Here is a 25,881-nt window from a genome sequence, read left to right as displayed (position 1 = left end):
ATTAGATCTATATATCTAATTTGTAGATCCAGATTACAGCCCTATAATTGTTATACGCGCCTCTTTGAATGTCTCATAGGTAGTGGACTTAGAAGTGTCAAATGACATTTTTTATGAAAATGAAGTTATAAATCATACAGCTTATAATTTTATTTAAAAAATCAGTAAATTATATATTTAAAAACATAATAAGATAATATACAAAAGATATAGAATAAAGGTCTTAATTATTTTAATTAGTTATATATTTTTTAGAACAACAGCAACATATAAGCAGTAGGCTCACCTTATCACTGTCTAAAAATTCTATGTTGCTGACTAAAATGTCCCCTTGTATAATTATATATTTATTTTTGTAGCAATCAACCCTATGTTGAAATGAATAGAATGGGGAGGTGTTTTCTTCTTCTGATCTCTTCACGTATATCTGTTGATAAGAGCTAAGGAGTTACTAGGTGAAATATTAAAACAGCAACTTAAATGAAATTATTGATTTTGCTACACGTTTGTCTTCTCTTTGACAATAGTTATTTTTTACCTTTTAAAGTATTTGCATTCTGCAAATAAAAAAAGTTTTTTAATGAAATGATATCTTAAATCTATAACTGATATAGAATAATATTTTTTTTAACCAAAATATGATGAGATGGTATCAAATTGATTGATTTTTTACATAGCTCTGTATGCCTGCTTTGTCATAACTATCTCTATCAAATACTACAGAAAACTGTTTTTTTTTCACAGCTAGCTCTTTCACTTACAATAAAAGATTGCTCAGTAATGGCTATCTCTATGATGAATGTTTGGTTTCTTGTAAAGGGCATGTTTCTCCAGTGTTCTTCTGTTTGCCATTTTCCATTTACTCTGCTGTTCAATACAATTAATCCATCAGTAAATTTGGGGTTAAAAGTATTCCTAGGGTTGAAATGAAAATGGCAGTCTTCATTGATGTCAGGATTTGGTCCCAAATTTACGCTGAAACTAGAGAGAAAGAGGTGAACAAAAGATGAGATGCATGCAAGTTTTCATAGTGGAATCTGAGATGACTCAGTCCGGAAGCTAACCTTTTTGCCACTAGAAAGTTTTGTATTGATTCATTAGCTTCTTAGTTTTAGATCTTTCTCTCCTAATAAACAATACCATCGTTGTTTTCACCCTATTCTTTCAGTCAAATCATCCTCCAAACTTAAAAAGTCAATTATTTTGTTTTCTTTCCACCCAAAAGGCTCTATTTTCTTTACATTAATTTTTCAGATGGTAGTGACATGGGTAATGACCTCAAGACAAAAATTTTATGTTTTAGATATGTTATATATTACATTTTGTGAAAATAAGAATATATAATATGAAAAATACTTTTAAATTTTATCATAAAAGATTACCTAGATTTTGTCTAGATCTAGTTCTAATGAATTTTGTCCACAATCTATAATATCTCATTTTAAGTTCTATAATCCAAAATTAAATTAAATTTTGGTTATAAAAACATGCATTACCTTTAAATTCTATACCAAATAAAAATTTTCTGAAAACAAATAAAAAAGTTATTGGGTACGGTATATATAGTATTTTTCTGCCAATGTAACACTAAGGGGACTAGAGATAGGAGTGGTTGCAAGTGTCAATGTCTGGATGAGAGAATGAAGTTTGTCATTGATACGGTAGATCTAATTGTAGATTTTTGCTAGATTCTGCTAGATCTAGTAGCTCTAGGATCTAGATTTGTAATTATTCAAAAGCAGCAATATCTGCTATCTTATAAAGAGATTTATTAAAATGATTTCAATTTCTTATCCTTTATGAAATATAAAATAAAAATTAAACAAGAGCAAAATTAGCTGTTCTAACTTTATATAAAACTAAATCTAGTAACAATGCTTTGGGGCTGTTAAAATACCTTTAGATGGCCTTTGCACATTAAAGACAAATCTTATCTTATCTTATATAATACAGACGTTACTTCAAAAAAGAAGATGATTACGTCCTACGCGTCATGCATTTAGTCATGCATATTAACCAATGACTTAAATTCTGCCAAGTCACTGGTTTTCCTGGCTAGCTCAGGCAACCCATTCCATGCTCTAATAGTACTAGGGAAGAAGGAACACTTGTACACATTTGTCCTAGCATATGGAATGAGGAATGTGCCTTTATCTTTGTGTCTTTCTGAGTATTTTATTAAATTTTGTTTTTGTATTTGAAGATTATGGTTCAGTGTTTTATGTATAATTGCTACTTTACTTTTGAGTCTTCTCTCCTGAAGGCTTTCTAAATTTAGTGATTTTACTAAAGGCGTTACTCTAGTCAAATGTGAATATTCGTTTGTTATGAATCTCACTGCTCTATTTTGTGTCTGTTCCAGTTTCTTAATGTTTTCTTGAGTTGAAGGGTCCCAAACGGAGGATGCATATTCTATTATTGGCCTAACCAAGGTTAAATAACATTTTAGTTTTATGTTCTTATTTGATTTATTGAAATTTCTTTTAATAAACCCTAATGCTTTGTTTGATTTTTTTATAGTTTCAACAATATGTGAATTCCATGACAGTTTTTCATTTATTATAACACCTAGGTACAATACAAGTCTATGGAAACAATAAGCCCTGGATGACCAAAAAAATCAAACACCTTATTACTGAAAAGAAAACAAAGTATAAGGCTAGCAACGAAGAGTTTATAAATGCTAAAAATAAACTGAGAAAAGCAATAATTGAAGGGAAAAAAACATACAAAGAAAAAATTGAGAATTTCTTTGCCAAGAACAACTCAAAACAATGCTGGGAGGGATTAAAGAAAATAACGGGCTGCGCCTCAAAACGAGAACAAATTTTAGTGGCTGATGATGAGAAATTCGCCAACGAACTAAATTATTTTTATTCTCGTTTTGACAAAGAAGATTTTGTTGATCTACACAAAGAACTTTTCAACACTCTGTCCAAAGGAAAACAAGAGCCCTACGTCAATTTTGTAACGGAGGATGAAGTGACCTTGTTATTTAAAAGAGTAGATGTAACAAAAGCTTGTGGACCAGACAAAATTAGTGGCAAGCTGATCAAGCTATGTGCGGAGCAAATTTCTTCTATCTTCTGTCATATCTTTAACCAGTCATTGCAAACGTGCGTAATTCCAAACATCTGGAAAACTTCAGAAATCATACCAGTGCCTAAGAAACCAAAAATAGATTGCTTAAATGATTTCCGCCCAGTAGCACTAACACCTATTGTTATGAAATGTTTTGAAAAATATATGCTTAAACAACTTGTAGCGAAAGTCAATAACAGCCTAGACCCTCACCAATTTGCATACAAAGCAGCTAGAGGAACTGAGGATGCCATTCTATTGCTTTTGGACCAGCTTTATAAGCATCTCGATATACCCAAAACATATGCACGAGTCCTCTTCGTAGATTTCTCCTCTGCTTTCAATACCATACAGCCACAAACTGAGTAACTTAAATGTAAGCCCTTACTTGCAAGCATGGGTTCTAAACTTTTTAACCCAACGGCCCCAGTATGTTAAAGTCAACAACACCAAATCGTCAACTCGAGTACTATGTACGGGTGCTCCACAAGGTTGTGTACTTTCTCCTGTACTATACACTCTTTACACTAATGACATAAGAAGCATCTATGACTCAGTTAAACTCATTAAATTCGCTGATGATACTGCCATAGTCGGTCTTATTTCAGGAGACGAAACTCAGTATCGAAGCTCGATAGAAGAGTTTACAAACTGGTGCACCGACAACTTTCTAGAACTGAATGTAACAAAAACTAAAGAACTTATAATAGATTTTAGAAAGAAAAAACAAACTATACGTGAACTGCAAATAAACACTACATCTATAGAACAAGTAAAGGCATATAAATATCTAGGCATTATCATCAACAACAAGCTTTCATGGGAAGACCACCTTGGAACTCTGACAAAGAAAACAGCCCAGCGACTCTTTTTTTTATACAAACTCAACAGTTTTAAATTAAACAAGAAGATCCTTGAGACATTTTACGGTGCGACTGTACAAAATCTGCTAACATACGGAATAAGTTGTTGGCAAGGCAACGCCTCATCTAAACTGTTGCAACGTCTAGAAAACATCATTAAAAAAGCATCAAAAATTACAGTCACAACATTACCACATTTAAAGGAACTTTTTGAACAAACGTGCCTAAGAAAAATCGAAAAAATCTTGGAAGACAACAGCCACCCGCTCCATCAGAACTACGCCAGGTTGTCGCGAAGTGGGCGACTGCTGTCAATAAAAACAAGAACGGAGCGGTACAAAAACTCGTTCATACCTCACTCGGTCAGACTCTATCACCGCCACTCATTGATAAGGGAACATGAAATGCACCAAGATACCTGTTTGTTGTCGCTGAATGAACTCTTTATGTTGTCTGTTGTATTTATGTGTATTTTTCTATTGTGTTGTCTTTATATGAGAAACGAGTCCTTGTAATCACAACAAATTTCTGTAAGGATCAATAAAGCAGTCTTAGTCTTAGGTATTTTGCATTTTTAGTCTGTGTTACTGGTTTGCCATGAATAAGATAAGTGGAATTAATTTGTTTTAGTTTTTTTGTTACTCTTAACAACTGACATTTTTCTGGGTGGAAAGACATGCTCCAATTTGATTCCCATTTCTGTAATTCATCTAATTCTCTTTGTAAAATATCTGTGTCTTGTGTTGTTTTTATTGTTCTATATATTATGCAATCGTCTGCAAATAATCTGACTTTTGTTCCTGAACTAATGCAATTTGGTAAATCATTTATGTAAATTAAAAATAGTAGTGGACCCAAGACTGTTCCTTGAGGTACACCTGAGTTTACTGTTATTGGTGTTGATTTAGAGCCATTTCAGAAAATCTTTAATCCACTGATGCAGTGGACCATTAATGCCGAAATATTATATTTTTTTAAGCAAACTATGGTGGTGAACTTTGTCAAAAGCCTTGGAAAAATCTAGTAAGATAGCATCTATTTGTTCACTATTTTCTAAACCTTTTGAAAAATCATCAATTATTCCTATTGTTTGTGTTTCACATTATCTATATTTCCTAAAGCCATGTTGGTATGGGGTGAGGACATTATGTTTGTCTAAGTGGTTTATGATGTTGCTACATAATATGTGTTCTAGGATTTTACATGTGATGCTGGTAAGTGATACTGGTCTGTAGTTTCCTGGGTCAGATTTTTCTCCTTTTTTAAATAGGGGGCTGACATTAGCTTCTTTCCAGTTCTTTGTTAATCTGCCCTGGTTAAGCGATGCCTGAAAGAGTATTTTGAACACTGGGGCTAGCTCATTGCTTAGTTCTTTGAGTAATCTAGCTGGAATACCATCAGGTCCAGACGCTTTATTTGGTTTGGTGTTGGCTAATAGTTTTTGAATTCCTTTTTCTTGTACTACATCTTCTATGTTGTCTACTTGGTTCAAATTAAGTAATATGTCTTTGTCTCCTGGGGCTGAGAATGCTGATGCAAAGTATTTGTTTAGGATGTTTGCTTTAGTTTCATTGTCTTTATGTATTATGTTATGTTCATCTTTTAATGGTGCAATGCCTGTTGTTTCCATTTTCTTAGATTTAATGTATGACCATAGGTTTTTGTTGTTATCTTTAGATATTACATTGTTTATGTATTCACTCTGCAGCTGTCTGCTTACTTTTTGGGTTAAGTGTTTAATTTTTATATACTTTTTGTAAACTCTTTCTGCCTTAGTTTCTTTAAATTTTCTATATAGGTTTTCCTTCTTTAGTCTATTATTAAACCAGCATTTATTTATTCTGTTTGATGTGTATTTAGTTTCTATAATGCTTTTAAGATGGTTTTTAATGAAATTCCAGAGGTCATCGACTGGTTGGTTAATGTCTTTTTCTAATAAGAATGTTTGTTGAAAGTTTAATGCAGCTTGGTGTAGTTTTGTTAGGTTACATTTATTCCAGAGTAAGATTTTTCTTTTGGGTTATTGGAGCTGCCTCTAGATCTAGATTTGATTTTTTTGTAAACACCCTATTTCAAGAGAGAGTTCTTTAGAGATGAAAATGAAACGGACAGAAAGCTATTGAAAATACATTTTCATCTTATTTAGGGGCTAGCAACTGCTACATTGTGTCTTCTAATAACAAATTGATTTGTTTATTACAATAAACATACAAGCCCTTTTTAAAGTGATGCATAAAAAATATAATAGTTTATGAGATAGGATTAGATAGATGAAAGGAAGATACATATTTTAAAAATCTATTTCCATTAACATAAAAAAATATTTTGTTTAAAAACATTAAGAATGTATATTTTATTACCTTAGAATTTTTTTACAATATTTAATAATCAGTAGATCATGTTATTTATAAGTGGTACAAGGGCAGAAAAATATATATCTCAGATGTTGCTATTAATTTAATATGAAAAATTTAATTGGCAATGCTTCTTAGCTAAGGCACAAAATTACATCACATATAAATATATGGGTAGGCCGGTGGAGGCTTTCTGGGTTCACCACCGCCCCCAATTTGATGACTATAGTTTTAACTTAAAAAGTTGTCCCCTCTTCCTTGCATACAAAACTACAGTCAATACAATTCCATTTCCTAATCAAGGGGGTTTCAAGGTTAAAACTCACCTCCAATAAAAATAAATTAAAGCAGAAAAGTCTTCAAATTCCATGAGCTTATGAAAGGGGGTTTCAAATTGATGTAAAACAAAGCTTCAGTTTTCAAATTCCATGAGCGAAGTCAGGAAAGGGGGGGGGGGGTGAATATTAAAAAAAATTAAAACCCCTACTCTCTTTAAGTAAAAAAATCTATACAGTCGTTAAAATTCCAAAGTGTTTTTAAGTTGTCTGCTCAAAATATTTTCCTTATATATCCTGGTATCTAGGACACTCAAGGAGGATATGTTCCACTGTAAGATAAGAGTCACAGTACTGACACAGTATCGTCAATTATTGAATTAAGGTTTTAAATGAAGTACATTTAAAAAAAAAAGGAAAAAAAGAATATAGTTTCTTCAATGAATTTTAGTTATTTTATATTTCCCTGGCAAACGATTCTGTTTGTGCCATTGTGTATACTGAAAAGAAAATAAGCATTGTATTGTAAACACAATCCGAACATTAAGTCATCACAGAATTTGGCACTAAAAACAGTAATCATCACACCCCAGACCCTCCCAGGGGAGCTCACAGAGAGGGTATCTATTGTCATTCCATTAACTCCTCCCAAAAAACTATTCTAAGGTATAAAAGACTAAAGAAAATGAACAGACTGGCTCAAACGAACACTATTACATAATTTGCATATATGACCCTCAAACTCCCCCAAATCCTTGAGCTACATTTATGTAATTTGGTTATTGTAGTTTTGCTTTACTTTTTTATTTTGAGGGGGTAGGATTGGTAACAGTAGTTTTTCTTAGACTTAAGTTTTTATTCCACTCAGACACCTTAAGTTTGTGGAACTGTAGTTTGTTTAAATTCTATTGCAGTTGCTTGAATTCTCTTAAATTTAGTCATTAACAAAGCTGATAGGAAAACATTAGTTGCATGACCCCACCCCCTCCAAGGCTTGCCCATTATTGCTATCTTAATTGGTAATTGGTTTACAAAAATTTATAACAAAATTTTATAATTTACCTTTCAAAAGTTTTGGTGGTGGCAATGTGTATTTTAATCTTATCTCCCTGTTTTATTTCAGATGGGATGAAACAAGAAATGGGTCCTGAAATCTGCAGAAATATAATACTCACTGTTTGCATAGATAAATGAAAAAAAAAAAAAAAAGATTTTGGTGTGAATGGACATTTAAGTCTAAATTTACTTCTTCCCTTCTTTTCATGTTTTTTTTTTTTTTAGGTTAGAAGACTTTTTTCAATAAAAATTTTAATTTATACATTTGTGTCTATTTAAAAAAAAAAATGTCAGACTTACCTGTTCATGAATATTTGATCGATACAGACTTTGAGTTTGATTGACTGGAACTAAAGTTATACCTATAAATAAAATATATGTATTTAATTAATATTCAAAATGTTTGTACTTTACCTACATCACTTGAAATATACCATTTTCTCACACAGTTAATATAACACTTGTAAACTATTCTATTTATTCCATCCATTAAAACTTTTTAAAATTACTTTTGTTAAATGTATCTATCATGGTATTGCATAGCCCAGACTGCCTTTAGGCACTCAGCTAACATAACTCTCAAGTTGAGATTCAATCTTGAGCCTCTTTGGTAAGAAGGTAGCTAATGATTTATACCACTCAACCTTGATTACATACTACAAGAAAACATTTTAACGACCTACAAGACAAAATGGAAATGTGTATTCCCAGACCACGAAATGTGTATTTTGAGGGGCAATTGTGTACTCTCATAAATGATAAAGAAATATACTCAGGAAAGACTAAAATCATTTAAGCACATACATACATGAAATGCAGAAATCCAAAAAATTAACATAGTTATCTAAGACATTCTGTACATTTATCAAAATATTTACACATTTAATCTTAGTTTAAGACTTTTCGAGAATATGTTGGAATGTTGCCCTTCTTGACAGTTGGCAATGATTTTATGATCATGATGCCTCTTGTGTTACATTTCTGATTCCAAAATAGCACTAACAGAAAATTCATTAAAAAGAATGGGACTTTATACAAGAAGTGAATTTAGACTAAAACCAGATGCAAGATTTGTTTTTTTTTAAAAGTATTATTTATATTTTTTCTTACTTTGTAAGTATTTCTTTGAACGTTTGTTGCTACCTGTTTATACATTCGAATATTTTTTTGTTTGGTAATGTAACAGATCTTCAGACCCCCCTCCCCCTGTAGCAAATCCTAAAACATTTTTATGCCCCTTCCCCCTTAGTGGAGTCTGGGTGTATGTGGTATCTAGTAGGGGTAGCACCTCTAGTGGACAGGCAGTCGTACCCTCTTTTTGAGGGTAGCTTGGCTCACTCTTGGTCCCCACTCGATATCCAACTCTCACCTGTGGCTCACAGAAGCTGTAGCATGCGCAGCGGCCACACCCCGGAAATGGCTTTGACTGGCTGGCTAAACCAGGTAGAGGGTATCTGACCTGTCCATGGCACTCAGTACACTATTATATATTGGCCTCCTTCAGTCATAGAACGACTATGGTTCATCTCTCAGCACACTTCCTCATATGGCTGTGGAGCCCTATTTTGGAGAGACACTTCCGTCCACAAATAGCGCAGGTTAAGGTGGCTTTTGCTTTGGTAGTAGAGGAGCTGGCCATTTTTCGGATTGTATGTTTTTCTTCCTGAGCTGTGACCCATGTACTTTCACTGTCCGTAGCTTTCTTGGTCATTGTCTCTCTCCATCTGGTGCAGTCTAGAGCTATGTCTTCCCAATTGTCAGTATTGATGTTCACTGAGGTCCCGTTTCATTACATCTATGTAACGGAAGTGGGGGCGACCAGTTTTTCTTGTGCCAGTTGCGAGTTGTCCATAGAGGGCGACCAGTTTTTCTTGTGCCAGTCGCAAGTTGTCCATACAGGATGACTTTCGGGAAGCGCTTGTCCTCCATCAGGCGAACATGTATAAACCAGCACAAACGGCGTTGTCTGAGGGCTATAAAGATGCTGGGAATACCTCATTGTGCAAGGATCTCAGTATTACACACTTTTTCTTTCCATGTGACTTTCAAGATCCTATGGAGACATCTCAAATGGAATTAGTTCAGTTTTCTCTCTTGCTTTGTGTAGGTGGTCCATGATTCACTGCCATACAGCAGTGTACTCATAACGCATGCCTTGTAGACTTTCATTTTGGTCACCGTAGTTAGCTTCTGGTTTTCCCAAACTCTTGGCCAAGGACAAGGCAGCCTTCCCTATGCGTTTTTTTATCTTCTCTTCAAGAGACAGGTCATCTTTAATTGTGGATCCCAGATAGCAGAATTCGAACTCAGTACACTAAGGTTCTGTCAAACCTAGCATGTGAAGTCTGGACTTGGCGGGCTGTATGTAATGTCACAAAACTAGACAAATCGGACAGAAGGCAAGTACCAGCACAGTGCTGTGGAGAACTCAAGAGCAGGACAAGGATGGGCTTTAAGGGGAGAGAGTGAGGTTGACGTGTTGCGCGAATCCTCCTCACTAAAATCCAAATTCCAGCACAAGTCACTTGTCACCCCTCCCCCCCAATACAACCAAACCAAAGCCCTGTGGCGACAGGCAAGCAGTGAAGCAGTAAGTGTGGGCACACTGGAAGCTGTAGCTTCAAACCTGCACACAGGCGGCTCAGGCCATATGGTCGTTCACCACTGACACAGAGCAGCAGTGGAGTTCGGCAGCTCCTGAGCGGCTCAGCAGCCCTATTTAGGAGTGCACTGCTCACCTCCATAGTATAAGTACAGGGCTAGAAAAGGTGCCCCAAAAATTGCTTGCTCAAAACTACCCTAGCCAGCCTATCGCAGTTGGCAGGAACCCTACACAAGCGGTTGAAATTTAAAGAAAAAGACGAGGATAGTTCCTTTTACCATGGGTGCATGGAATGTGGGCATACTACTTGACAACGACACATCTGAAAGACCACAAAGACGAACTGCACTGGTAACCAGGGAGCTCCACCAATACAACATAGGCATAGCAGCTCTGAGTGAGACTTGTCTTGCAGATGAAGGTGAACTCTGCGAAAGAGGATCTGTATATACTTTATTCTGGAGCGGTAGAAGCACTGAAGTATGACGTGAATCTAGAGTCAGCTTTGCCATAAAAACATCATTAGTATCTTAACTAGTCAGGCCTCCAAAAGGAATTAGTGACAGGCTCTAAAGCTGCCTTTACAAAACGGAAAGAAAAAAGAAATACATTTCCATTGTTAGCTGTTACGCACCCACCATGACCAACCCAGATGATGTCATAGCAAAGTTCTATGAAGAACTAAACTCCACCATACTTGATATTCCAAAAACAGAAAAGCTACTCATTCTCTGTGACTTCAACACAAGAGTCTGCTCTGACCATCACATCTTGAAAGGAGTCTTAGACAAATTTGGGATAGGTCAGTGCAACAGCAACGGATTATTACTATTCCAGACCTGTGCTAAACACAAACTGCTCATATCAAACACAAGATTCAGTCTTCCAATGAGAAAGCAAAATTCCTGGATGTATCCCCGCTCAAGACACTGGAACCTCATAGATTACGTCATCACCAGACAATCTGACCATCAGAACATTCGTGTCACCAAATCTTCCTGTGGTGCAGAATGTGGAATAGACCACCGCCTCATCATCACAAAAATAAACATTCGTATTCAACCAAAGTGGCATCCGCCAAATTCTAAACCCATAAAAAGGCTGAATAAGTCCAGACTAGCAGATGACAAAATTGAAAAGTCGCTTGTAGATGCGATAGAGAACTGTCTCAAGTCCACCCCTCTAGCTGAATCAAATGTAGATAAAAGCTGGGAATGCTTCAAAGAAGCTATCCATAGCACAGCATTAAACATACTCGGTCCTATGGAGAGAAAGCATCAGGACTGGTTTGATGAAAACAGTACTGAGATCAGAAAACTATTAGACAAAAAGCACAAGCTTCAAAAATTGTATCTGAACAATCCAAACTTCCAGTCCACGCAAAAATGAGCAAAAACAGTTACGTCAAATGCAAGATATCTGGCTAAGCAAGAAAGTGTAAAAAATACAGGAATTTGCGGACAATCACTACATGAAAAACTTCTTCCATGGCATAAACAAAGTCTATGGACCCACAAAGTCAGGCTCATCCCCTCTACTAAATGCTGATGGGACAATCCTATTGACAGATAAGAAAGAAATCCTAAAACGATGGGCCGAGCACTTCGAAAAGGTTCTCAATACACCTTCCATTATAAATGAAGCGGCCACAGACAGGCTACAGCAAGTACCAATAAATGAAAAAATGGATGACCCCCTACGCTAAAGGAAACCGATCTTGCCATTCAACAGCTCGCAAGCAGAAAAGACCCAGGAGATGACTCCATTCCCGCAGAGGTCTACAAAAAAGGTGGATTTGCCCTGATTGAAAGACTTCATGAGCTGTTCTTAATTATGTGGGAACAACAGTCAATACCACAGGACACAGATGCCACAATTGTCCATTTATACAAGCGAAAAGGAAACCGCCAAATCTGCGACAACCACAGAGGAATCTCTCTCCTCTCTATTGCTGGGAAAATTCTTGCTCGCATCCTGCTAAATCGGCTCATGCAACACATAGAACATGGTCTACTACCAGAAAGCCAGTGCGGATTCAGAAAAGAGCGTGGAACCGTTGACATGATCTTTGCGGCAAGGCAGCTCCAGGAAAAATGCCAAGAACAAAATGCTAACCTCTTCTCAATATATGTTGACCTAACAAAGGCATACAATACTGTTAGCAGAGAAGGACTCTGGAAGATTATGTCAAAGTATGGCTGTCCACGAAAACTCATCATCATCATCATCATCAAACTCCATTAGAGTGAGGGCTTGAGAGGCTCAAATCCTCTCTTGCAAAAGCCCTGGACAGAAACCCTGCTGTCTTGCATAGTGCATGAATGTCGCCATACAGGTCGAGAATTTTGGGTTTCCCAGACCTGTCGAGACGGAGATCAGCAAGTCTGGGGCAGTCAAACAGAATATGAGGCACGGTTTCCTCTTCTTCCCCGCAGCGAGGGCACCGTGAATCGAAATTTGGCCATAGCCGCGAGAAATATGAGCCAACAGGACAGTGGCCTGTCCTGCACTGTGCTATAATAGCTTGCTCAGGCCTGGACAGCCTCCACCACGGGGAAGTGCGGTCAGGGCGCCTCATGCGCTCCCAGACTCCACGGGCTTTTTGGGACTTGTCCCAGCACTCAAACCACTTTTCCATTTCTGTTTTTTGTATTATAGCCAGGGCTTGATGAAAGCTTACAGCCTGATCAGTGGGTGGAATTTGCCCTCCCTGGTGGGCCAAAGAGTCTGCGATTGTGTTGCCAGTCACACCTATGTGACTCGGTACCCACTGCATTATTACAGGGGTGCCATAGCGTTGTTTGATGTTATGTGAAGCCATGATGACAGTGTTGATATTGGGGGGCCATGGTCCGGGGCTTTGCAAAGCATGTAGTACAGATTTTGAGTCAGTGACCACAACAATCTGTGTTGCCCTCAAATGTCCCTCGCCGAGTTGAGAGTCAATGACTTTTAAGGCTTCACAGACTGCCATGGTCTCCGCATCAAAACTGCAAACACTACCACATGGTCCAAAGATTTTGACTGTGTGAGAGCCAAGAAAGTCGATGTAGGCTCCATAACCATGGTGAGACTATTTCATGATGGCATGAAAGCTCGTGTCCAAGAAAGTGGAGAACCATCAGAGCCCTTCAAAGTATCAAATGGGGTAAAACAAGGCTATGTTCTAGCACCTACACTGTTCAGTATCATATTCTCTGCTATGCTGACAGATGCATTCAAAGATATAGAAAACATTGGGATAAATATAACATACAGATTTGATGGTGGCCTATTCAACCCAAGACAGCTCAAAGCAAAATCAAAAACAAATTCAGCAGTAATCAGGGACTTGCTATTTGCTGATGACTGTGCCCTAAATGCCTGCTCTGAAAATGATCTGCAGAGCATCTTCAGTGACTTCTCAAAAGCATGCTCAGACTTTGGCCTTACCATCAACACCAGACCTGCCTACCTAAAAAACAAACAAATGTGTAACACTGATGGTCAAAATGTGTATTTTGGCACCAGAATGTGTAACACTTGGGCGATCGACTATTTTGTCATATATATATAATATATTTCTAATAATTTAAAAGCAAAATAACATTATATATTTAGATCTGGATCTAGATATTAAAGAATATAATATCTTTTTTAATTAATACAGGCCATCAAATCAGTATCACAACTGCCACAAGAAAATTTAGAATCTAGATCTCTATACTATCTAGTCAATCTAGTTATAATCTATTAATATTAATCCATTAGTTGCAGAATGCATAGCTCTAGAGACTAGATCTAAAATCTAAATCTACCTAACTAATACTAATTTATTATAAATCTAATTAATCTAATGCTAATAGTAATAGAGATCTAGTGTAGACTCTGACTTAGATACCAGAAAAGACAAGTAGATCTAAATTCTAAACTATTACCATTTAATTATTTAGATCTAAATCTAGTAGATCTATTATCTAGATCCTAAATGACAAAAGTATCTAGATATAGATCTAGACACATGTAAAAAAATATATAGATCTAGACTCAAGATTTTTACCGATCCACCCTGGATCCGCTACAAACATAGATCTAGGCATTCTAGGCCTATTCCAAACTTTCGTAGGTCTACCTTGATCTAAGAATCTAGATCATACTAGAGGTCTATAAAGATTAGATCTAGAATGTAGAGAATCGTAACGTAATGTCTAGCTAGACTCTAGACTCTACAGTAAAGGCAGTATAAGTATAAGTTTATAGTATAAGTATAGGGTTGTAGTAGTCTAGGCCACTCTAGGCTCTAGATCTATTCCTTTATAATTAGTAAATCTAATCTACATCTAGAATTAAAAAGACCTAGTCGACCGACGGCGTAGCATACGCCGCTATTTTGCAGGGCCGGCCTTAGGCCACTGCAACCTATGCGACTGCAGGGGGCCCCGCACTTTCATAGAACCCACTCTAATTCAAGGTGTATAAATTATTAAATTAAACCGTATTATAACTTAACATATTTACCACGCCCTCCTGTCGATTTACCTTGAGCTCCTGGAAATCTCTCGAAATTACAAAATATACGAAAAAATCCTTAAAATATTCGGAAATATATAGACAACAATTGTCATTTTGAGGTTCATTCAATATGGAAAACGCCAATCATAGGCGCGATACATAAAAATGGCATTATGCATTAGCCGTAATTGTGTAATCTGGTGAAAGAAGTTTTTCGCGCCTCAAACTAATGAAAAATTACTTTAGGTCAACAATTCTCAAAGACAGATTGAAACATTTGGTAATTCTTGCTATTGAGCGTGATCTATGTAGGAAACAGAATTATTATGATATACTGTATGACTTTGCTACATGCAAGGCTCGTAAAGTAATTCTGTACCTAGTAAAGAATGAATAAAATGCATAGATGAATTTATTTTCTAATACAAACTCTTAAATTTCACTTATTATCCGCTTCCCTACCCAAACTTGGCCCCACAAAATCCGTTTTGCATAGGGCCCCACATCCCTACCCAAACTTGGCCCCGCGAAATCCGTATCGCATTGGACCAATACAGTGATGTCCGATTTCCAGAGTTGGAATGAGGTAAAGATCTGTAAACCCAGTTCAAAACAGCCCCCACACATTCCACCATTGATTTATACTCAACTAGCAATTAGTGGCAGTAAGTAATCTTTTTTTTTTCCCTCAACAAAATATGACACAATAAATTGCTAGATTTTGTTTTGTTTCTTTCCTCCTAACTCACACAATGAACAAACTAAACTTAAAAATAAGAAAAACATTGTGATACTACTTACGTAGAACTGGCGGTAAAGAAGATTCTGAGTTTCCCATAATAACAAAATGTTTCTGAAAATAGAATGAAAATGTTTATCATTTCACACAAATTTCATTAAAAAAAAGTTATATACATTTTTTTTTAAATTTTTAACATGGCATTATCTTTTTTTTGTGTTCCACCTTGGCTTGTGTTCAGATTTACAAAGCAAAATTTTTATAGATAGAAGGAAAACATTGAAAATAACTTTAGCTACTATTTTGATAATTCCAAGGTTGATTAACACAGTTTCTCTAATCTCTTGTTGAAGTATCCCCTGCTAAGCTGCTAAGGCAAAAGCATTTTCATGGTTGCAACAGAAATTATTAGCATCTTCTGCCTTATTCTATGCCACCAATAACTAAAGATCTGCTAATATTGGCTTCATCTATTTCAAATATTTTCCCAGTCACTCCTAATTTTTACTTTGGAATATGCCAATGCCAGGGGTGGGCAACCTTTTTTGTACCAAGGATTGTATTTTAAAAATTTTGAGAATGGGGGCAGTATGCACACACACACACACACATATCCATGTTTTGACAGAGTCACCAGAGTAGAGTAAAACAGGCCAGATGATGTAAACGTGAACTGTTTCTGTGGCCAGCACATTGGTCTAACTAGATCTAGACTCTAGATTTTATAAAATATAACAGTGGACCAGATCTAGATTAGAATTCTAGATCTAATCTATAACTATAAACTATAAAGTATTTATAAAGTTAATAAAGTCTATAATTAGAGAAGTTTATGCTATTCGGACACCTATAGAACCAAATTTGAAAGTTTGACTTTGACAGTGCATTATTTTACAATGTTTCGACATAGAAAAGAAAATGAAGTATCAAAATCTTCTTTAGGTAAATGAGAATAAGGATGACTACTTATATTTGTACCCCTAACCTATATTTGTTATTAAATTATATTTAAGGTCAAATAGGCCGTATGTTTTCATTTAATTCGGACAAATTTGACCCACATTATTTGATTCCAGACACCATATTTATTTCGGACAGTCTCTATATTTAGGCATCAATAAACTCAGATTTTAATTCTATATTAACATTAACTAAATTTTAAAATCACCAGGCATAGCCCCTCACATGAAATCATTAAGATGTGTCCAAACTATGCATAAATACGAACACAAAAAATAACAATATTACAAAAGACAGTTTGTGTGGAAACAGACTCAAAATCGACCCCCGAAGTGGTCCACCCAGGCAGGCTTCAATATTTTCAGAAAGAACATCCGAATGAAATTATATCAAAGACAAGATAAGAGAGATAAGAATGGAGAAAGAAGGTTAACAGATCTTGTGTAGTGCCCGAACGGTCCCGCAGATCAAATTATGTGAACCTGGCCTAACTAGTTCCCCTTTCAGACCTTGTGGTCAATAGGGTAGATGATGTAAAGTTCATCTGTTTTTGTGGCCTACGGTTAACGAGGGTGTCATGTAGCCAGCACAATGACCAACCGCCTTTACTTTTCACCAACTAATGTCAGGTACCCATTAGAGCTGAGTGGACTCAGAGATTCCAAAGTTGAAAATCCCAGTCTTCACCAGATTCGAACCCTGGACCCCCGGTTCGGAAGCCAAGCACTTTACCACTCAGCCACTGCTCCTCCACTGGCCTAACTGATGTCTTATAATTGATGTAATTGTTTTGAAAAGGAAATCTCTTTTTCGAAGCCTAAAAAATATAAAAAATTTCCGCATTGAAAAAAAAAAAGGTCAGGAAAATGAAGTTTACAAGATTACTATTCGTTTTAAATTAGGTCTAACTTATAATGCATACTAATTAGCTTTTTCTCTTTAAAAAACTGCTTGCATAACTGATTTAAAAAATTTGATTTTTCGCTTTCAGAAAAAAAAAAAAAAAAAAGAAGCAGTTGCATCAGAACTTTGAATCTAAAATATTGTGATGCCGGATTTTCAATATCTTTTCTAGTTAACGCTAAACGGGACAGACATTTCCCACAAAACTAATAGCGTCTTTTCCCCTTTCGGGAGCCGCTAAAAATATGAACACATTTATTCTACCAAAATTAGGTCACTGGGATAGTGACTTCTGCACCGACTTTTAGACTTTTTTTATGTTTCCATGATAAAATGTGTGTTGAATGTTTGTGTTTTTTGTTTATTAATTTAATAAATTTCTAATACAGATGATCTTTTGTAGTATAGTACAGGTTAGGATAGTTATTCTTGCCTAACTGAATCCTCTATATCTATATAATATATACATTTTGGTAATAGGCGATATTATGCCGCCCACGCCCTAGCAGGTTCTTTCGGTGCTCCAGTAGTAGCCCACAGGCCTATTACCTATATTTTCTCTATATGAATCTAGATCTATCTAGTAGGTCTAGATCTAAGCATTTAACTTCATTCAATGTACCAAGCTCACTCCAAACATTTGCCCATTTATGCTCTATTAAAAAAAAAACAAAAAACAAACGAACAAATATAATACAAGATCATTAACATTGATTTCCAAAACTGGCTGTCCGAAATAAATTTTGGTAAGAAAATCGTAATTTAATTCGGACACACTATTAATTTTTTAGTGTATGGAATCAAACAACTTGGCTTATGAATCAAATAAATCAGCTACAAAAACAGAATAAATATTGCCGGGGTCATTAGTATAGACTTAGCCAATCAAAAAATATAGTCTTAACCATACGACCATTGGAAGAGGTAACCGTAAAGTCATCTGTGTAACATAGGAAAAAACAACAAACTGACTAACAAATTTGAAATTCGTTTTTCTTCCATAAAAAGACAGCTAAATGGAAGGAAATTGGGTCAGAATCATTGGAAAATGGACAAGAACATTATACAGCGTGCTAGTGTTATTAATATAAATATTAAAATAATTATTTGATGACCACAAAAACAGCGAATGTCCGAATTCATGTAATGTCTGAATTAAAAAAACTACTATAAGTATAGTATAAATATATACTGTCTATAAAAAATATATAGTATAATTTATAAATAATTTAATAATAGTCTATATGGCAGAAAACAGATTCTCTATTAAAAATGCATTTTTCGAGTTCAATATTCATTATCTCTGAATATAGACCATCTGTGGTATATTTGCTTTTACTGATGGATAGATCTATGTTTCTGGAAGCTTCATTAGCAAAATTTTTGTGAAATTCGTTTTTATATTGAATTTGTGCATTTGTGAATATCATGAAGTATTGCCAAAAAGACAGACAACATTTACTTCTGGATTTATGTGATCCCATTTCAAAAGGTAAGAAACATATTTTAGAAATATAATTCATGTATAAAATACATACTTAGTATTTAAAAATGATTGTTGCACACCATAAAGAAAAAAAAGTAAATAAAATGCTTCTTTTGTCTTAAATTTGAAAAAAAATAGCCTCAATGCAATTTTTTAATTTGTGATGTTGCCAAACAATGTGTACATTTTTTAAAAATATTATTTACATTTTGCCGATTTTCGCTGTAAAACACTTATTTTTGTATTTCCTTCATAATAATTTATTATTATTTTTTTATTTTTGGTTATTTAAAAAAAAAAATATTTATAAAATCTTGGTTTTTTTAAACCAATGAGAATGGAGGTCGCCGGAACTGACTTCATGACCTCCCTTTCAATGTGCTTTTTTATAAAATCATTCGCTCAGAATAATTCGAAGCGATAGCATCTAGCAAAGGTAATTATAGACAGAATCTATTACAGATAATTCCATTCATAATATCAACTGCTTAGTTAATTATTCTGCTTTAATAATAGGATGTCGTTTTCTTCAATAATTAACTTCAAGGACGGGAACACAGGTATCTATCTTTAGCCAGGCGCAGGATGAAAAAAAACAAAAATGCTTTTTGACTTAGTCTAAATCTGTATTTAATAGTATTATTATATTATTATGATTTCTAGATTTTACAACTAGATTAGTATTTAGATTTAGAAAATACAGATCTAGAATATAAATAGGCTTATGTCTTAGCGCAATTTTTTTAATCATTTAAAATTTCTAGCGAATCGTATAAATTTAGTTTAGATCTAATCTAGACTTAGACTTAGATCTACATTAGCTTTTTAGACATACGGAAGGAACCACATGTTATTTTATATAGATCTATATTATAATATATATATAGTATAGATCTAGATCTAAATTCTCTTCTAGATAGATTAGATCTAAAACTAGTTAATTTATTAATGTAGCAAAACGTGCAGGCATATAGTATAAATCTAGATTGTAACACTGACTATTAAACATTGTCACTGACGTCAGCGATCGATAAAATCACGCACCATACTGTATCTCTGTTATTTTCTAGATCATCTAGAATATACCAGATACGGAAATTTTAAAAAATAATTTTAATCAAGATCCTAGATCTAGTGATTGTTAGTTCGGTGTTTACATGACTACATGGATTTTCTAGGATAACTTTGGTGAGTGATGGAATTTTCCTTCTGAGAGGTAAATATGGTAAACATATTTTTTTTATATTAAATACTTAAGTCTGCTGCTAATAATTTTTTTTTATTTCTCTGTTCTTGTAAAATGATATATGTCTTATCTGTGACTGATTTTATCAATCATTGGTGATTTATGAGGGAGAATTTTGTTGTTGTTGTTTTTTTTTACAGCGAATGGGGTCTAGGGCTCTTAATTATTAGACATTATTATTAAAAATAAACAACAATTTTTTTTTTCAAATCTTCTATAAATATACTTTATTTATACACATTTTTTGTTAATATTAATGAGAATTTGTGAATTTCATGGATTTCTGGATGTATCTACTTTGTGAGTGATGGATTTTTCATGATGAAGGGTAAGTGTACTTGACCTTCTTTTTTAATGTAAAATACATGTCTGCTGCTAATAATTTTTTTTTTTTTTTAATTCCTCTATTTCTGGGCATTAAAATTGATGTATAATATGTCATAACTGATTTTGGTAAATAAGCTATTGGTGATTTATGAGGGAGAATTGTAAACTTTTTTTGGCGTTGGATGGGGTATTGGGTTCTTAATTATTAGGCAGTATCCTTTAAATAATCAACAATTTTATATATTTTTCAAATCCTCTATCAAAATACATTACTTTGTGACACATTTTTCTATTGCTATTAATGTAAATTTGTGAAATTCATGGACTTCTGAATACATCTTCTGTGAGTGATGGATTTTTCATAATTAAGGGTAAGTGTACTTGACCTACTTTTTAAATCTTCTATAGACATACTTTACTTTGTGATACATTTTTCTTTTAATAATATTGTGAATTTGTGAAATTCATGGATTTCTGGATATATCTTCTGTGAGTGAAGGATTTTTCCAATTAGGGGTAAGTGTATTTGACCTAATTTTTTAATGTTAAATAATTGTCTCATGCTTCTGATTTTTTTTTTTTTTTTTGAATTCCTCTATTCTTGGGCATCAAAAATGATATATATGTCCATAAAAGCCAATTTGAAATTGGTAAAAAAATAAGTCCCAAAAGTTAAAGTAGAATGTTGAGACCTCAATCTGTTTTACGCCATATTAAAATTTATTAAAGACCAACTGAAGAGGTTTTTTTCTAAATTGAGATAGCGATTGATTCAGACAGTAGATAGCATCAAAGTTAGTTCCTAAAATTTTGAGATTTTAGAAAAGCGTATTTATATTAGAAAAAGTAATTTGAAAGTGGAAAAAATAACGAGATTTGAAAATCAGCTTCAATGGCCGAAACCGAAGTGACGTATTGTAATGGACTGAGAAAATGTAAATAAAAATAGACATGGCTGGATACGTTATTGATAGCGATTCAGATGATCTACTTATCTAAATCTAGATGTCAAACAATTTTAAATGATACTTATCATGGGATGCACCAAAATACCCTGAAGCTAACTCTTCTACTTTTTCAAAATATATTATAGAGCAGACTATTGAATTAATATTTAGATAGATTAATAGATAGGACTAGAGAGAGTCACTAGACAGTCACTTACTTATGATCGTCTTATGACTAGATCTAGATAGTAGATTCTAGATCTACTATAAATTATAATAATTAACTATACTAGTATACTAAAAGTATAAGTCTATTATAATTTTTATTATAACAAAACTAAATGGATAGATCTATCTCTAATTCTAGCTAGGCCTTCTAACACTTTTACTAGTCACTCACTAGATGACTAGATCTAGTTTATAATAATAATACTTGACTGACTTAACTTTGGCTTGTAGTAATACTAATAGAGTTTAATACTTATACTAGAGACACTAGAGTAATAGTTTATAAACTAGTAGATTTAAGTAGATCTAGAGTAATCTAGACTAGCCTCTATCTATGATAAGTCTAAGCCCAGTTGCCAACATTTTTTAATGTTTGAATTTGTATATCTCTGTAATAGTACCTAGTGAGTAGTGTCCTAGCATAAAGATTATTCATAGATATAAATAAATATAATATTATATTAGTCAAGGACAAAACCTAAAGCCTAAGCTAAATCTATATAGAATATATTTATAAAAGATCTAATTCTAATATAGCCCTTTACTAGCCCTTACTATACTTATTAATAAGGCTAGACTTTAGATCTAAAAAATAATAAGTCATCATTTATATTGGTAATATTAAATACAGATCTATACTAAACACACGTGACTTGTCTTTAAGTCTTAAACTTAAACAGGGTCGGTCCTAACGATTGTGGGGCTTATGTGAAACTGATTGCGCAGGGCCTAGTCTGGGTGGGAATAAGGATAATAAGTGGAAATTAAGCTTTTGTATTTTAAAAAAATTTGACTTTGAATTTTATTCAATCTTTACTAAGTACAAGATTACGATCAAATTAACTTTACTTTACGAACTTTGCAACTTATGGCATATTAATATGCCAGTCACTATTAAAGTAAATAAAGTATGGAAACTTCTGATTAAAGTGAAAATTTGCCTGATTATTACATTTTATTACATGAAAGTTGACAATGCCTTTTATCGCGCGTAGGATTAGCATTTTCCGGGAATGAATGACACCCACAAATGACAATTTTGTCTATTTTTCAGGAGATTTTTATGAGCTTTCATTAGATTTCCAGGTTTTATATATACCGGTATATATATATATATATATATATATATATATTTTGCAATTTAACAATTACACCTAGAATTAGCGTGGGGCCTATGAAAGTGCAGGGTCCACTGCGATCGCATAGGTTGCAGTGGCTTAAGACCGGCCCTGGTCTTAAATATATTAGATTGCCTAGACCTAGAGTAGAGTAATTTATTATTATTAAGAACAATAACAGTTAGATGTTAATGTTAGATCAAATAATCAGTATAACATATAATATATATATATAACCACTAGTTCTATATATATGTATACATAATTAAGTATAAATGTTAATAAATAAATTTTTAAAAATCTATTTTACAGAAAACATTTGACATGTGGCATACAGACAAGTTTACTAGATGGATCTTTCATCATTTTGGAAATACAAGAAGAGTTAACATTCCCTGTTTCTATTGTGAAACAAATCACAGAAACATTCTACAATTTTATTTTATATAATAAATACCAATAAATGTAAATACAAAATCACATTTTAATAGAGTTCTTCATTATACACACAACATTATTTTAGTATGTTCCTTTTCACTTGCTAGGTTTAGACAAAGCTTCGAATCAGGATTTAATATTATTATGTCATAGCCCAAAACTCCAGCAGGATGTTAGTTAATGGCAGTGGTCAATGTTTGAACCTGAGACCACAGAGAAGACAGTTCGGTGCGCAAACCACACAACTTTCTGCGTTTCGAAACGTATTCAAATTTTGATCAATTCTATGTTATTGCAGATTTGAATGTCCATTGCAATGATGACTTGATCTGTAAAGGGGTTACATTTTAAAAAAATAAGAGTTGGATCTCATTCTTCGAATGATGCTATTTATTAGATATTGCAAGGTGGAATAGATATTAGAGGCCAAAAGAAAATCCACTGCCGAGGGAAGACGTAGACGTAAAGAACATTTAAATTGACCACCAGCTAGGGCTGCGTAGCCATGGAAAATACTGCATTCCTCATTAATCTTTCGACTCGACTGCCAGCCTTATTTATTTAACACTTTAAATTATGAATAGCTCTGCATTTTTTAATAACATTAAAAAAATAATATATATATATATTCAGTGATTAACTGGCAATAATTGGGTTACTAAAATTTAATAAAATGAGTTGCATAACTACATCAACAGTAGCCTATATACATTACTGAATATTATATTGTTACTACAATTTATTTTCCACTTCCCAGAGAAAAGAAAAAAAACAACAACTCCTTTTCCAGTAGGATAATCTCTTCTATTTATAGTCTAAACACAATTTAAAACTTTGTTACAGTTACAGATTAACTTGCTAACTTAACTATCTAATGATTCTATTCGTGAGATACATGAAAATTCAATTTTTTACATAATATAGATTTATAGAACTATTTAAGTAAGAGTGTAACAAAATCCATATTTCGTATATTAATAATAATATAGAATTGGTAGATCTAGGTCTAATGTTTGCCTTATAGATTAGTTTTTAGAAATTTAGATCTAGTAGATCCAAATCAGACTACCTTTAAGTCTAGGTTAAGGTTAAAGCTATTTTGCTAGTGTTGTACGAGGTTGTGACTCTAGATTCAAACTAAATATAATCGTGTACTACAATAAGTAACTACATTGAATGAGCTCAACATTGTAATTAATGGTTTGTTTTTTTCATATTTGGCCTATTTAGGGACGACTATAGGTTAATCACTATTAAGTGTATAGATAGAGTATATAATTTTAAACTTTGTTTTTCTAGATCTAGGCCCAGCACCTCGATTGGATCAGTCTAGATAAGTCTAATCTCTAAATATCCAATACTACTATTACTAGATCTAGACTTCATCTAATTAAATTTAGGTCTACTTCATACATCATTAATGATCTGAGAAAAGAAGATCTAGCTCTTGATCAAAGCAGTAGTAATTCAGTAGATGTAGAACTAGAATAAGCCTGAAGCAGTAACATAAGCCATAAATTGCGTAACTTGACTAAAACGAAAATGTGAACTGCGTGGGCTGAAACGCTGTTCGCTTGACTAGATCAAGAATAAGCAGACAAACAGTAGATCTAACATGCAAAGCCATAAATTGCGTGATTTGACCTAATTTCCCCAACTCTAACATCCACTTTTTATAAATTGGTGTGTTTTAGTCGCCTTTGTTTTCAAAAACTAGCATTCCTGTAAAAAGGAATCTAGATCTATAGGGAAATACGCTAAGCCATAAACTGAAAAATTTGACTTAATTTTCCTTATACGTCATCGACCTTGGTTGTCTGGGAAATACTGATCTCGAATGGCTTCGACTACTTCGAGATTGTGAAATTTAGAGATCTAATAGTCCCTAAAACTCACATTAAATTGCTTATATCTAAATAATTACAAAGAATATAGATCTAGAGTCTATCATAGTCTATGTCTAATATTTCGTATGTATGTTTTTTTAAGCATTATGAAACTAAAAAAAAGTATTACACCGGTTTCCGTGTCTGACCCCAAAACCTCTTCAGTTGGTCTTTAATCTATTATCTTTTAGATCTTGATCTAGAGATACAGTTACACTTGACTTACGTTACGGTCTTACACTCCTAATCCTTCCTTAGTACTAGAGTAGATCTACTACTAGATTCTAGTAGCTATAGTATACTCCTATTTTACTCTTCAATCTTACTCAAGAGACTAACTACACTCATTACACTCCTAATCCTTAGTGGCTATAGTATACTACTATTTTACTCTTCAATCTTACTCAAGAGACTAACTCTAGTCTAGACGCAAGTTAATACTAAATAGATCTAATACGCCGGCATGAGTTCACGGGGCTGCCATCTTTGTTACTAATTTGGTTTGTTTAGACTGTAATCTTAAATCTTGGGTTTTCTCTCAGATTTGGGTTTTTGTTTTGTTTTTATTTTTGTAGCTAAAAAATATGCTAGATCTAGCTATACCGGTATCATCTAGTCCAATGATTCCCAAAGTGGTATACGAAGACTTCCAAGGGGTCTACGAAAGTGAACAAACAAATTGGGGTCTATGAGATGTCCACGGGGGTCTACGATAATAGATTTCATTTAACATTGATCATTCCTTCCTTATAAAACATGCCGATTGCCTTTATTGTGACGATATGAAACTAAGTACGCAGGAGGATCATGTGAGACAACGTCACCCTGATAAAAAGATTTGAAAAACTTTCAAACATTCAAAGATAAAGTTCAGAAGAGAC

At 33.9% G+C, this 25,881-nt stretch overlaps 1 protein-coding gene across 5 annotated transcripts in view; it reads right to left on the bottom strand.

Annotated features, from left to right (window-relative positions):
* LOC106050826 (galectin-4-like) overlaps positions 1-25,508 on the bottom strand; it is a 35,220-nt gene extending 9,712 nt beyond the window's left edge. The window contains exons 1-6 of one of the 5 annotated variants that reach the window (XM_056014146.1): positions 25,405-25,508; positions 15,524-15,575; positions 7,930-7,991; positions 7,636-7,727; positions 762-981; positions 287-427 (exon numbers count right to left, since the gene is read on the bottom strand). In XM_056014146.1, the coding sequence (XP_055870121.1) occupies positions 287-427; positions 762-981; positions 7,636-7,727; positions 7,930-7,991; positions 15,524-15,560 (552 nt within the window). In that variant the 5' untranslated portion in view covers positions 15,561-15,575; positions 25,405-25,508. Of the gene's footprint in view, positions 1-286; positions 428-761; positions 982-7,635; positions 7,728-7,929; positions 7,992-15,523; positions 15,576-25,226; positions 25,351-25,404 lie in introns of those variants that run through there. The other 4 variants (XM_056014147.1, XM_056014148.1, XM_056014145.1 and 1 more) reach the window with 4 other exon arrangements.
* Positions 25,509-25,881: the final 373 nt, after the last annotated feature.

Source organism: Biomphalaria glabrata, chromosome 16 (assembly GCF_947242115.1).
Source record: "Biomphalaria glabrata chromosome 16, xgBioGlab47.1, whole genome shotgun sequence".
Taxonomy (NCBI): Eukaryota; Metazoa; Mollusca; class Gastropoda; family Planorbidae; genus Biomphalaria; species Biomphalaria glabrata.
This window is presented reverse-complemented; position numbering and strand designations above follow the sequence as displayed.